At 39.1% G+C, this 16,115-nt stretch overlaps 1 protein-coding gene across 1 annotated transcript in view; it reads left to right on the forward strand.

Annotated features, from left to right (window-relative positions):
* Window positions 1-9,535, forward strand: part of LOC134670034 (uncharacterized) — a 73,345-nt gene extending 63,810 nt beyond the window's left edge. The window contains exons 9-16 of the mRNA XM_063527702.1: window positions 1,994-2,123; window positions 2,783-2,905; window positions 3,918-4,007; window positions 4,957-5,080; window positions 5,703-5,791; window positions 6,409-6,538; window positions 7,681-7,772; window positions 8,785-9,535. Of these exons, the coding sequence (XP_063383772.1) occupies window positions 1,994-2,123; window positions 2,783-2,905; window positions 3,918-4,007; window positions 4,957-5,080; window positions 5,703-5,791; window positions 6,409-6,538; window positions 7,681-7,772; window positions 8,785-8,928 (922 nt within the window). The 3' untranslated portion in view covers window positions 8,929-9,535. The remainder of the gene's footprint in view (window positions 1-1,993; window positions 2,124-2,782; window positions 2,906-3,917; window positions 4,008-4,956; window positions 5,081-5,702; window positions 5,792-6,408; window positions 6,539-7,680; window positions 7,773-8,784) is intronic.
* The last annotated feature ends 6,580 nt before the right edge of the window (window positions 9,536-16,115 follow it).

Consider the following 16,115-nt stretch of genomic DNA (forward strand, 5'->3'; position numbering starts at 1 on the left):
GTATCTCATTGTTCGAATCCGGCTGTTTATATTTATCTCAAAGTGCAACAATTTCCACAGCATCTAATATCAATCTAGCCGCTCCACGTTGCAATCGCATATAATTGAATACGTGACTCGACCAGCCGACCGTTGCCATTTGATTCTCAGGCTTAACTATATTAAAATATATCTCAATTTAAATTGCCAGTCGTTGGGTTAGCCGATATTTGTTCAGTGGGTATAAATTTTTATTAGATTAAAGGTCGGGATTTATTAAAGTGAAGCTGGGACTTTTTATTATACCTTGTGGCCGCTTTTATAGAGTGGTTTTCAAGGAACCGTAACATTTGAAATCATTGATATAAATTATATTGTCTCCTTTGTTTTTTTTGTAACAATGTACATATTATTATGTATACTGTGTGTTTAGCAATGCACGCACGAGAACTTTCCAAAGTTGCGAAACTTTCCACATGAGAAATTATCGGTAACTTCTGAGAATGTTCTCGAGAACAAGAATTTATTTATCGTAGTTTATACCATGAATATTCACGATAGTTTAGGTGTAGTCCTTACCCCCAGAAAATTCCGACTTTAGGTCGTCCGCTTCCGGTCAGAAAACGTATGACGGCCCGGCCAAACGGTCAGACTTAGGTGGGGGGTGCTCGACCAAATGTCATAGACGGACCCTGGCAGTTTTTGACGCCGCCATTTTTTTTCAATATGGCTGACTTTTTCTTTTTACTTTTTTAATTTTGTCCTAGCGCGCTGAAATTTTGGTCACGGAATCTCAGGGTCCCCTAGATACCTATGAAAAAAAAAATTTGGTAAAATGCTACAATTGCGGGAAAACTGGCCACTTTTATTTTGTATGGCAACTTTTGAACGGTGCGTGATAGGTAGGGGGTGCTCGACCAAATGTCATAGAGGGCCCCGAGATAAAATAAAGTGCATAAAAAAAAATCAAAATGGCCGACTTTTTTTTTTAATTTTTTCAAGTTGGTCCGAGCGCGCTGAGATTTGGCATGGCGGGAGACAGAGGCCTCTAGATTCTAATGAAACAAAAAAATTTTTTGGAAAAAGTTGTCGAAAGTCGAAATGTTCTCTGAAATACAGTGAGAATTTAAGCAACTTATTGGTAAACTTATCACATCAACAAAATAGCTAACTGTAATAGACAATAATACTTATATGCATAATAACATTTAGTTTTAAGTTATGCCTATTTAAACTTTATTTCAAGTATATTCTCTTATTTAAACAATAATTTCCATGTTGCAGGAATGTTCTGAGAACATTCTCGAGAACGTTTCCGCTTTTTGGGAATGTTCTGCAATTTGTACATTGCTATGTGTGTTATTGTAGCAACATTCTTCGATTAATTCATGAGGTGTTGACTTAGGGAGTGTAGGCATACAAGGATCCACTGAAAACGCAGTTTATCGGACAAGCAAAAATGCAAGTCTAAACTAATAGTAATTTAGACGACAATCAGAATAACAACCCACTTTAACATATAAATTACTTATATACTATTTTCTTAATTATTCTTTCAAAATATTTTAACACATTCAGTGCTAGCGCGAGCTACGCTCTACAAGCGTAGCCGATAATATTGGAAAAACCGTATGTAGCGAAAAGCGCCTACGAACAAAGAACCGGGTCACTGGCAGTGAATGTGTTAAAATCGATATACAATTCTATAACTGAAGTATTGAAGGATATATTAAAAGCTAAAGGTACTTCAAGATCTGATAATTTGCGTTAACTATCCATTTTCGGAAGAATCGCACACGAGTGAAGTTTAAAAGCTATTCGCCAATAAGTAGCAGTACATTTACGTGACAATCGGCTACCACGAGTTTGCATTTGACAGTTACCTTGCAGACTGCATGAACTTTATCACATTTTCTTCTCTATCGCGCCAATGCATCAGTGCGAGCGAAGTGGACTGATAGGACTTTAAACTAAGGTTACTCGTATATCCTAAAATCTTGACTGTGATATCCAGGGAAGGAGTAACAGAGAGTTTGAGGGAGGCGCGTCGCAGCGAAGCAGTATGCGCTGGCATTCTGGTGCTGGTGTGTGTGGTGTCACCCATCATCATTGCTCTCGTCAGGACAGCCGTCAACACTATTCAGGTTTGACATATTACAGTCTATTGAGTGTCTTGCAGCTGGACTAATGTCAATAACGGCCATACAAGAGTCTCTCAAACAGCCTATACATAGCGCGACGGTTGCAGCAATGGAGCAACGTCACTGCCATCAACACGTCAAACCACTTCATTCCCATCAAGGCCGCAAGAGGGCGCTCGTTCGTCACATCACTAATTCTCTCCTTTATATCCACGGCTTTTTTCGGGCCGGTTGAGAAGGAAGGAGTCTAAGCCGTCCAGCCATTTTTCTGTAGTAGGGTATATTCCTTGACCTTCCCTGGCGCCCACATGATTGCTCTAAGTAATCCAGTTAACCTATGTAGATGCTTCGTTATCAATCCCGTCGTCGGCTCTCAATCCTTTAATGTATTACCCTATCGCGAGCGATTGCGAGCGATTTTAGCTCTTAGTGAAATGGTTTAGTATAAATTAATTTGACATCATTTAAAAGCTAATTTAATAACCCTTAATCTGATGTCTCTATTGTTTAAGTGTTTTATTTATTGTTGAGATTGTCGGCCTTTTGAAAAAATCGCTTGAGCCCGTAGATGTGCGATTTCCGTGACTCTGAGTTCTTCCTTGCTACCCGTACGAAAACTCTACGATTTGCTAGTGAAACTAGTCATAAAGTGGTTTTTACAGGTATATGCCACAAACTTGGCCGAGAAGGCACGAGAACTGGAATACGAGAAGGAGTTGAGCGACTCTCTCCTCTACGAGATGCTGCCAGCTACCGTGGCTAAACAGCTGAAGCAAACCCAGCAGGTAAACACACACACACACACACACACACACACACACATACACACACACACACACACACACGCTCGCACGCACGCACGCACGCACGCACGCACACACACGCACCCACACACACACACACACACACACACACACACACACACATACGCACGAATGCACGCACGCACGCACGCACGCACGCACGCACTCACGCACGCACGCACACACGCACGCACCTACGCACACACATACACACACACACACACACACACACACACACACACACACACACACACACACACACACACACACACACACACACACACACACGATCCTGTGGCACCCCATCTAAGGCGGAGTTGGTTATTTTAGACGGTACTCCTCCAATGGTTAGTCCGTCATCCCCCCTGGTTCCTCCGAACCAAGTGGCATGCGTAAACGCATTCCCAACGTAAAAAAAAGGCAATAGCATGGGCCATAGACCGGTGACCCCTCGGTTTAAGTCCAAGTTGTGCAGCAGGGTTAAGATTGAACAATGATTTTATAATTTTACTTAGTCAACTGCAGCTGCGTCCCTGATACACCTACCCGTTACCATTTCCTTCACTGGAAAGCTACTGGTATCAAATAACACACTTAAAGCAACGCACTTATTTAGTCCACTGGTCTCACCAAGAGTATTTGGGCTACAGTTCCATGCTTATACACTATAAGCTATACAATTTGGGACTTCACAACATGGTTGAATTTTTCGAGAATGGATGCAGCTTTTTAATAATTAATTATTTTACTGAAAAACAAACTGTTTTCAAACGATATTTCGTACATATATGTTCCGAAAATTTACTGGGCATTGGACTGATTGCATGCGGATTGCATACGTACTTCTCATACTTACAAAACTTCAAACAGTCCGTAGCAAAAAACGTCGTAAAAGCTCCGGGTAGAATAATGCCCATGGGCTTCCAAACCATTTTGCATTCTCCCTTTATGGTTATAAAGTTTAGAATTTAATGTCTTCCTTACTTGTTTTCAGGTCCCGGCAGAGTATTTTGCCTCGGTGACTGTCTACTTCAGTGATATAGTCGGATTCACTGCGATTGCTGCCGTGTCCACTCCTTACCAGGTAAAATAGCTAATAAGGAAGGGGAGAGAAAATTCTTGTAACTAAATATACCTGTTTCCCCATGATTGTATATTTTTAACCAACTTCGAAAAAGGAGGAAGTTCCCTTTCGTTGGAAGTTGGAACCTTTCCTCGGAAAAAATCCAAATTGTAAACGTTTTTGACGTGTCATTTGAGGAATACAGGGTGTTACTGGCCATCGGGCTTTAAATACAGGGCTCAATTCTACTCGCTAAACTGAGCTACTTTTATTATGGCACCAATCCCGAAATCCCGAATTTTTTTTTACTTTTTCATACATTTTGGCTGATCAGATGTCGACATTTTCTATGGAAAAGCCAAAAACTTTTCCCCGATTTTAGGGTTGGTCCCATAGTAAAAGTAGCTCAGTTTAGCGAGTAAAATCAAGCCCTGGAATTAAAGCCCCATGGTCAGACACATACTGTATAATTATTTGTACCTATTATTACATTATTATTTGTAACAGTGAATTATTTACGACTGGTATTAACAGTTAGTCATAAGTAGTCAAACTGAAACTTATTCGGGTATCTAATTAAACAACATTTTATTTAATGCAAATATTAAATTAATATTGTAATGTGTAATGTGTTTTATAGGGGTTTTATTAAATTTTAGATTGTTAACCACAGCTGTATTAGTTTTCATAATTAAATAGTCTACAGATTTTAAAGGCCCAAACACCTAACCTAGACATTAATTAATTGTACATATTTATTGATATGTCGAGTATAGGGAAAATTGTTATATATACCTGTATAATTATGTTACATTGATTTGTAATTCTTCATCTCATTCTTTCATTCTCAGCTACGATTTACTAAATTGAAATAGATAACTAGATTGCTTAGATTGCCTGTTAGGGTAGATTTGCTCTAAACACTGTCTATGCTTTTACCGTTAATTAAGTTTTTCTCATCATATTACAGGTCATCAGTTTCCTGAACTCAGTTTACAAGCTGTTCGACGACCGTATCGAGTGCTACGACGTCTACAAAATCGAAACCATCGGTGACTCCTACATGGTAGCCTCTGGGTTGCCCGTTAGAAACGGTAAGGGGCGTTTTCTAAAATAAATATAGAACACCTGATTCTTTCAAATCTGGAAAATCTTGGGCTCATTTTACTCAGAATCGACAGCATTCTCGATCATACAATTAAAAAAAGATGTCCCAAGATGTCCATTCCATTACGTCACGTTTTATTTTTATTTTTTTCACTTGTATATGCGGAGGTAGTGGAATGTACAATTTTCATACAAATTTTCGGATATTTTTTTTATCATCAGGATTGAATATATTATGCTAGTGATTCTGAGTTGAAAGAGCCCAAAAACACCAGGATCTGTGAGAATCAGGTGTTTTCGTTTTCACATTTGATGCTAATCCGCACACCGCTCAGAAGTGCGAGCGGGACATCGCTTTACACAAAACCTACTAATCGATGCAACCAATGTAAATTCGAGAAAGAATACACTAGAGCATTGATAAATTATTTCTCGACTTGAGTGATAAGAGTAGACGCATTGGCCAGAGACCGTGCGCATTGCATGGTCTACCACCTTGTGATTTAAATCGAAAACTTTAACTCGACATAACACTCCACGCCAAAAAATAGGGACCTCCCATACTCCGTACAGTTTGCGCCCGGTCCTTATAGACTTTTTTCATTGCAGGTAACAAACATGCCACGGAGATTGCTAGTATGGCGCTAGAGCTGCTAGCGGCCACGGCACACTGCAGGCTGCCACACCGTCCCGATCAGGTACTTAGGTAACTGTCTCAGTGTATTTGTTTGCCTTTGCTTGCCCCGAAGCTTACTGTATAGCTATACTAAAAACATGCCACGGAAATTGCCACTTTGGCGCTAGAGCTACTAGCGGCCACGGCACACAGCAGGCTGCCACAACGTTCAGATCAGGTACTTAAGTAAATGTCTCCGTGTACTTGTATGCCTTCGCTTCCGTGCAGATTGTTGTACTGTCACAATATAACATGCCACGGAGATTGCAAGTATGGCGCTAAAACTGCTAGATGCCACGGAATATTTCCTGATACCACACATCAGGCCAGTAGGTACTTAGGTAATGGGTAACTGTCTCTGTGTACTCGTTTGCCTTGCATGTGGCGTAGCTTATGCTCTGTCTAGTAGTCATAATAAAGAAACAAATATGTGACGAAGATTGCAAAAATTCTTAGCGTTACTTAGAAATCAAAATGTGTTCAAATACTGCATTAAACATTGAACAGATAATTTCCAAATGACATCATCATGACATCATCATGACATCACTCGGGGATGAATAAATGATGATTCTCACTCGCTGTTTTAAAAAAACTTCTTTATTTCGCAAATAAACCGACTTATTTCTTCATACACAGACGTTATGCATGAGAAGCGGTATTCACTCAGGGCCGTGCGTCGCGGGGATTGTCGGAAGCAAGATGCCGCGCTACTGCCTCTTTGGAGACACCATCAATACAGCTAGTCGCATGGAGAGTACTAGCGAGCGTAAGTTTCCCAAATATAATAATATTAATGTGTATATATTTGATAAATATTAGTAAAATTGGCAATAGATACGAGCCACTTGTGTAGGCCCAATAGGATTCGGTCCTCAACTAATACATGCATGAGTATGAGTCTCTGTAATTATTATGTTATACTAATTGTCAAGGAATTTGATATCTGTAATAATTTGTACAAGAACAATGAAAATAATAAGAGTTTGATATAGATTGTCACTGTACCAAGGTACGAAATCACTAATTAGGTTCCATGGCTGCATATTATGCTTTTCAAACGTAGGTGAGGTTTAGATACAAGATAAACTTATATATCCAATGGCTCAGGCTCGGCTGCTAACCTCGACTCCCTACAACTATGTACGTGGTGTACTGACGTGCCCAAAATGTGCTCGAGTATTTAGCAAGAAGATAGGGTACGTGAGCCACCTAAGGGCGCACCAGAGAGTGGATCAACTGCACTCTATCGGGCACACAGTCGGGGTATCTATTGTTTCCCATAATAAAGTTTAAAGTCCTATTGCCCTATTCGAACTTCAAGATATTCACAAGGGACGATACGTTCTCGATGAAATTTAGATACGTTATAGTTTAAATATCAACTAGTTCTCTTTTGCAGCGCAATTCGGGCAACCAATATCACTTTTACGTTAGATAGAGTAACATATCTATTAGATGTGATTTGGGTCTCTAAGTCATATCCTGTGGAAATCGTTCAAGAGTATCTCCAGAATCGCGCAAATGTTAAATTTGACAGGTTAGATCTTAAACATATCGTTATCGTATCTTGGTAATGTCAAAAAGATGTCTAATAGATGTCTATTTCAAAATCCGAATCGGGCCCCTAATGTATTGTTTGTTCACATTTTCTTTAGTCATAATTTGGTTTTTCTCAGAAGCGCGTAACTTTTCAGGATTGCCATAAAACAAACCTAACTTATCTATAGGATAGCATTACAAAAATCCTGAAAAGTTAACGGTTTCAGAATTATGACTAACGATAATCTGACAAACAAAGGGATCAGTCACAGGGATACAGTCGCTGTGGCCGAAATCGGTCTGGACCGCATCATCATCGTCTATAATCTTAATTTGTAATTTTTATAAATGTATAAGTATTTATTTTAGCGATGAAGATTCAAATCTCCGACGACGTGAAGAGAGCTCTGGACCGGAACGGCAGGTTCATCACATCCCCTCGAGGGGTAGTTGATGTCAAGGTAAATATTTAATTAATTTTTAAAGGTAAAACTTTTCATAACTATACCATTTCTCTATAGACATTTGGTCATCAGTTTTATCATCTCGACCCTAGCCAAGATGATCATCGTTTGCGCCGTAGCAAGCGAATCGCTGTCTCTCTATCGTACTAATAAGGAAGTGTCATAGAGATACAGATAGCGTTTTGCTACGGCGAATATGATTGTTGTCTTGGCTAGACCCTCTGGTCGGAGAGCCAAGCTGCATAGTTGGCCAAGCTACAGCTCATTGTCTCGTTTCTTTCCTTACAGCTATAAGATAAGATGCTGGATTGAAAATGGCCGGTCCGACACAGATATCTATCCCAAAAATATAAGTGAAAATAAGTGAATAAAACAAAATCATGCATTTAAGTGATGATACGATTCGCTTCGTCTTTCGCCTCGCCATTCCCACGAGTGTATAATGCCATACCTCATTCGAGTCTCTATTGTTTTTTTTTTATAGGACATTCTTACACAGATTGACTAAGTCCCACAGTAAGATCAAGAAGGCTTGTGTTGTGGGTACTCAGACAACGATATATATAATATACAAATACTTAAATACATAGAAAACACCCATGACTCAGGAACAAATATCTGTATCATCATACAAATAAATGCCCTTACTCACCTTACTGGGATTCGAACCCAGGACCATCGGCTTTTCGCAGGCACGGTCACTACCCACTAGGCCAGACCGGTTTCCCATTGAATTTTAAGTTATAATGTATTGCTGTCCGCATTTTCGTTAGTCATAATTTGTTTTTTTTTTCAGAAACGTAACTTTTCAAGATTGCCATAAAGGAAACCAAACCTTAACCTAAACTATCTACAGCTACCTTACGAAAATCCTGAAAAGTCAACGGTTTCGGAATTATGTCTAATGTTAATCTGACAATCATTACATTATGACTTTCAATAATTATTAATAATGTCAATTAAAAGGATCCGATCTCATTCAGCTATTATTATGGCCCTTTATTTTCAGGGCAAGGGTGAGATGGTCACGCATTGGCTAGAGGGTCGGTCGGGCCCGTCGCCGGTCCGTCTCTCCTCGGGCCTAGATACCAGCGCTCCCAGCTTCCTCGCCCGCATCCATTCCCAGCGAGGCCGGGACAACAGATCACATTAATATTATCCAACTTGAGGCTAGAAATGTGGTTGGCAACTGTCAAAGGTTTGCATAGATGGCGCCATCATAGCTTGCATCTTTTTCTATGAGATTTGGTTTAAAGAGCTGGGCATCAAAAAAAAACGTAAAATTGACACAATTCTAAGAATTGTCAGGGCAAGCTATGATGGCGCCATCTGCTTAATACTTCGACCGACGAACCCCATTATGAGTCGTTTTCACAATGAACATCTAAAGATGAATTTTTGTCCTTATTCATAATTAATTACATTATTCATAATTAATTACACGGGGAAAACAATGTTTTTTGTGTTGATTGTGAATTTAGGAATGATTACTATGATTAGCCATCATTTGGACATACATACTAAAATTTGTTTATTATTTTTCGTATTGTATAAATGTTATTATTTATTCGAGTAAATATATGTGTTTGATATTAATCTAAGACATACCTAGTCAATCAATTCAGTCATAAAACTCATAAATGTCTTTACTTTCAACATTTTTGTAGCTGCCAGTACCTATTTGTAACGTAATTATAACCAAATTGTACCAAATAGATGTTTATTAATTTATAATAAAGAGAGAAGGAAAACGAGGGGAATTAAGAGTAGTTTAAATTAAAATAAGGATATATTTTATACGCGAACGGGAGCGAAGTTACAGAAATATAATTATGTACTAATACTTAGTTGCGGTTTTATTTTTATCATATTTAAATGACTAAGTACCTACATATTTAATTTGCTGGTAAAAAAATATAGTTTAAATTAACATTATTTTAATGTGACATGTAGAATATGATACCACCCCGGAGCCCAAGAGGGGATTTTTGTAGTTACTCGAGCGCGTCAGATTAAGATGTGAGGGATATATTGCTACTCCGTGGTACCTTAACCACTTTGAGCCGTTGTAAAAAAAACCGGGCAAGTGCGAGTCGGACTCACGCACGAAGGGTTCCGTACCATAATAATAAAAAAAAAACAAAAAAAAAACAAAAAAAAAGACGGTCACCCATCCAAGTACTGACCACTCCCGACGTTACTTATCTTTGGTCAAAAATCACGTTTGTTGTATGGGAGCCCCATTTAAATCTTTATTTTATTCTGTTTTTAGTATTTGTTGTTATAGCGGCAACAGAAATACATCATCTGTGAGAATTTCAACTGTCTAGCTATCACGGTTCGTGAGATACAGCCTGGTGACAGACGGACGGACGGACGGACGGACGGATAGACGGACGGACGGACAGCGAAGCCTTAGTAATAGGGTCCCGTTTTACTCTTTGGGTACGGAACCATAAAAAGCTGTAGAAGCTCTCCTGCTCGCTTGAAAAAAAAAAAATTTTTTGTCTTCCTATCACCTAATCTTTCGATTTTATTAGATCTCTACGACGCTCGAGTAACTATCCATTTAGCATCGCCGGATCCCCAACTATGACAATGTTAATTAAAACTACACCTCTTACATCGATTTTTGGTCCCTATGACAGTTCCTTCAAGTCTCTTTTAGTGGGGCTTAATTTGATGACTAGGTACTATGCCATAATACGCACGAGAATTGCCTCGTTGCTCTGCAGAGTGCGGGCCAGCTCCAACGCTATCCTGGCTACTGTAGCGGGCCTATACGACTCACCTATAATGGGGCATTTTGAGTGTCTTAAATAAAGTCTATTTTAGTGTACCGAATAAAAAAATATAGACTTTAGTTGATCATTATTGTTATTGCTGTCTGTGTTTGTTTGTCGCTTTCTGCTTTTGTACCAACAACTTTTGAATTAAATTAATAAAAAAAATAGGATACCCTAAATGAAACAATTCATAAACATTTATAATAACATTTAATTGACACTTCGTTAATACAATAAGATTGGCCTTGAAGTTTCTTAATGTGTAAATAATTTATATATCTTACAACGACAGGGTCATCGTTACCCTTATATTCGAAAAACTTAACGATATCTACAATAGATGAAACAGTTTTTTCATGAAGTTAAAGATTGATAAATAAAAAGGCCATTATCTGAATATTATTAAATTTAAGTTTTAGTTTAAGTCTGTCAAGCCATTTCTGTCAGTGGACAAAAGCAGCAAATTCAAAAAATGTAGGCGCGAAGGGTATGGCCATAGACTAGGAATCCTCTAGACCGAGTTTAGAGCAATTATTTCATGCAACCGATGATGCCAAAAATGAGGGGGTGCGTGGGACGAGGTGAGCGAAGTCCCGTGCCGTGATTGGTCCGTTCAAAGACACGGACGTCACACAAAGACACTTTCGACTCGAACATGGAGTAAAATTATCGTATGCATGGCAGAGGGGGTAGCGCGACTATGCTCAGTCTGGTGGATGTCTTGTCTGTGGGTATGGCCCACAGAAAATTTTAATTTCGCGCCTTGCTACTAACAAACTTGTTTGACCGGCTATAGCATATTATTTTCGGTTGCATCTTAATATTTTTGACATGGCTTGAGTACGGTGACAGCTGTCATCTCCATAGCTTAAAACACAAACGGCGCAATTCGGGAAATGAATTAGAGATGCACTGGATATGAAATAGTAAAGATATGTGACGTTCCACGGCAAAAGGCATCATATGGCAGCTGGCGCTTACGCTATTATTAACGCCTCTCCAATATTCAGCCGGGGAAATGGTACCTTTTACTGTGGAACGTCACATATCTTTACTATTTCATATCTATTGGATCTCTAATTCATTTCCCGAATCGCGCCGAAAATCTCGCAAAATAGAGATTGTTACGCAAAACTCTACGTAGAGGGCGCTACTAGCACAAACAGAGGGTCTACCGCGAAACACGAAAATCAAAATTTTGTCATCTGCCTCTCTATAACTCTTGCATACGAGTATGCGACCGATAGAGAGGCAGATAACGAAATTTAGTTTTTCGTGTTTTGCGGTGACGGTGACCCGTATCTTACTTATCTTATTGTTTTCGGGGGCCCTTGCGGATACACTTCGACCCATAGGGATCTTGTGTGCAATTACTTACCCCCTAGAGAAGATCCGTCAGCTACTCAAGAGCTTTTCCCACCATACCCATGTGTCGGATGATGGAGCTCATGGGTAGCGTTTTAAAGTCCTTTGGTTCCAGATATCCTGCTCCAAAGTCCTTCATTCCTTGTCTGGCGAGGGCGTGACATTCACTCATTAAGTGTTTCACTGTCTCTTCCTCTTCACCACACATACGACAATCGGTGTTGTCAGAGTGTCCCATCCTGGCCAGAATTTCTTTGACCCCGTAATGGCCAGTAAACACCCCCGTTATGATTTGGAGTTGTCTTTTGCTAAGTTTCCAAAGCTTTTTGCTCCAGCCGGAGTCTACTCCTTGCATAAAGAGATTTGCATGCTCGGTAGACCCGTAAAACAAATCGCTTTGATGCATCCAGTCATAGTGAAATCATGTCAAAAAACTGTTTACGGCATAATATGTATAAGTTAATCTATGGTTTACAATATGTGCTAGTGCTGCACTCTGGTGGCAGAACATTGCAGTAATACCCCCTATTGTCTAGAGATGAGGATGACAGTTGTCACCGTACCCAATCTAAGTGAAAAATACTTAACTGAGGCTAAGTGAGATATATCGGAGCGGCCGAGGTGCTCAAAAGTATCTCAACACGCACTCTATAACGCCTTGACACTAGAGACACGCAAATCTGCACACGGCCACAGAATAAATAGTAGTACTAGGTACAGAAGACTCACTCTCTAACAAAACGCGTCTGTCACGATCAGGCCGCGTAGCCAAGATGTCGATCGCTTACGCTCCGTAGCGATCGAAACGCAACTGTCACTGTCGCACTAATATGGAAGAATGATAGAGAGACATAATGCTTGTCGTTGTCGAAGCGATAGCGATTGTAACCTTGGCTAGGCCGGCTGCACAGATATGGCCGCTAGGTGGCGACAGCGCCACGCGCGGCTTATGGCAAACCCCAAAATTGGGGTCGAACGGATGTACTTTTAGCTACCTGTAGCAAAGCGACGAAATCGCGGAGTGAGCCACGCCTGACACGGCTTCAGTGCGTGAGCGAGACAACGTTGTGCACGTATAGAGCGAAGTCCTGCTCGCACACCGGAGCGGCATACAATGTGAGGACCTTAGACTGCAAAGAGTCGGACCACTCTAAGTTTCCATTCTATGCACATCTATGGCGCTCCCATGGGATATGTATGCATCATCAGGCGTGACTCTCACTCCGCGATTTCGTCGTTTTGCAACAGGTGGCTAAAAGTACACCCGTTTCACACCAATTTTGGTGGCTCGCCATAAGCTGCGCGTGGCGCTGTCGACACCTAGCGGCCATATCTGTCCTGATCGTAACAGACGCGTTTTGTTAGAGAGTGAGTCTTCTGTACCTCGTACTATTATTCATTCTGTGGCATCGTGTAAAGTCGTGCGTGTAATCTTAGCGTGGTCAGAATCTGTATTGAAAAATGGCCGACATACGACATTTAAATCTTAAATACTTGGGCGACCAACTAAGCTCGAGATATCACGATCCTTTCTACCGTTAAAGCATTCTGGAGAATAGTTATAACGCTTTATAAACCCAATGTTTTGAACATATACAGGGTTTATAAAGTACTTTTCACCACACCAGCTCGGAAAGGGTTACTTTGCACTTTAACTGATAGCAAAGTTGCATTTTATTCACATATGAGGCAAAGTAATCAAATGCAAATTTCGAGTTGTTTTCTTATTCCAATGATGATTTTGGATGATAAATATTTAATAACATTCATTTGGATTTGATTTTGTTTGATATTTCACATTTAATATTTGCTTCGGGTTGGTGTGGTGAACAATGTTGTTTCACTCGGGGGCAAATTTTGTTTAACCCTCGTGCTTTGTAACCCTCACAACGCTCAAGATTCCATTTTTTGAATTCGCTTGCTCGGGTATCAATATTAATTAGCACGAGCGATTAAACAACTACTTTGCCCCCTTGTAAAACAAATAACTATTTTCACCACACCAGCTCGTAAAGGCTCTCTTGATTGTTCAAAAACTGACGAGAAAGTTGCATTTTATCACACAAGGGTGCCAAAGCAATTCGATGCAAATGAAATGAGTTGTTTTCTCATGAGAAATTGCAATTAGTAGGAACATGATAATTTTTAATTATAAATATTTAATGTATTCATTTGGATTGATTTGTAATTTTTGGCAGTTTGTCACGTTGGTGTGGTGAATTTTTTTGTGTTTTACTCGGTAGCAAAATTTGTTTAATTCTCGTGCGTTAAAACCCTCGCAACGCTCAATATTCTACTTTTCGATTAGCTACGCTCGTGGTTCAATGTAGGAATCTTTCGCTTGCTCGGGTATCAATATTGGCACGAGGAAATAAACAAGAACTTTGGCTCCTTGTAAAACCAATAACCATTTTCTTTTCTAGCTAATAGAGCCTACTTTGCAATCATTTATTTAACTACTTACTGTCATAAATACTCTACTTAGGGCCACTTCCTACTAACCCGGGGTTAACCGGTTAAACCTGGACCACGGTTACCAGTACAATTTGATACTGGATCCACAGTTTAACGGGCTAACCCCGTGTTAGTGGGAAACTAGTGGCGCTTACTGACTTAAATACACTATTTAATGTGTTATAATAGGTATGTACAGTTATTTTATAAGAATTATAATACACTAGACCTTTCGTTTCGATATCTGTCTGTCATCAATCATTTATAATTACCTACTTGGTCCAAAACCTTCGGGGACTAGTTGGAATAGATTTTAAGATACCTATGTACCTCGTCTATGGACGTCGTAAAACTTTTGACATTAATTTGATGCCCTAATTTGCATTTACATTTTTTTTTAATAATGTACGCAGATTTGGCCAATGCCTCGATATTTTTTCGATTTTGTATCGATAAACGTGTTTATTCTAAGTTCTAAGTGTCGTTTGTAATAATGTTTTTGTTTGGGAAGCTATATACTTGTTATTCAATTATTTACACCTGTGTTGGCAGAGGGTACCTAATGATTCTCCGAAAAACTTTTAGCAGATCATCGATTCGCCGACAACGATTCGCCGAACATCGTTTTGCAGAGTCATTTATTTGTCAGTGTAACTTTTGGTCGACTAACGTTACGTAGACTCTTGGTTCACATACCGTTCAGTTCGCTTCTGTGTAAATTAGCAGTACCTAACTATTATTGGACGATTTCCATTTAGCAGAGTAATCGTTTCGTTTAAGCAACGTTTAGTCGAATAACGTTTCACACTTTATATATAAGTCGTTATTTTCGAAACAAAAACTTTTTGCAGAAATAAAGAAAACCCATATAAAGGATGAAATATAATATTATCCTATTTTAAGTAAATTATGGTTCATAAAAAATATTATATTTGTATGGTTTAGCTTTATAATATTTTAAACTTTCGCGTTTTGAACACATATTAACTCACATTATAGATGAGTCTAACGTGAATGTAATGTGAGTTAATATGTGGTTTAGCTTTGTTTTGCCGGAAATGTTTCTATAGATTTTTGTTTCACAGAAAAAAAATTCAAGTAATTTCAAATGGCAAAATCTTTACACACTTCAAATAATTTTAGTTCGGATTAGTTATGGTTCACCAAAAAATTTAAACATTGGTTTAGTTTCAAGGACAATTTGTTCATGTACTTAATTTCATTTCACAGATTCATGGACCTGTAGAAAAGTTACTTCTTATAAATACGGTTTTAACCAAAATTTAAGATACAGAATGGTCATTTAGTCGAATTTTATTTATTGAGTCGTTATTCGTCAATTAACGCAATCTGCTTTTCTGGAAAGAATTAATTTTTTAGGGGTCGCAGTTCTAACCTAACCTAATCAACTTTTCTGGAAAAAGTTCGTTTTTTTGAGGGTCGTAGTTCTAACCTAACCCAATTTTCTGGCAACAGTTCGTTTTCTTGGGGGTCGCAGTTCTAACCTAACCTAACCCACTTTTCCAGCAACGGTTCGTTTTCTTAAGGGTGCAGCTCTAAACTAACCTAAACTGCTTTTTTAGCAATTTCAATGAATACTACGAGTATGTGAAGGTTAATTTAGTAAAGTAATAAATTAGAGAGAAGTTTTTCTAGTCAATATTAATGCCAAATGAACATTCGACCTATTGTGTTTCGACCAATGGTTTCTCGGTTAATTATGACAGTTACTAAA

This window comes from Cydia fagiglandana, chromosome 13, assembly GCF_963556715.1.
Source record: "Cydia fagiglandana chromosome 13, ilCydFagi1.1, whole genome shotgun sequence".
NCBI classification, from domain to species: domain Eukaryota; kingdom Metazoa; phylum Arthropoda; class Insecta; order Lepidoptera; family Tortricidae; genus Cydia; species Cydia fagiglandana.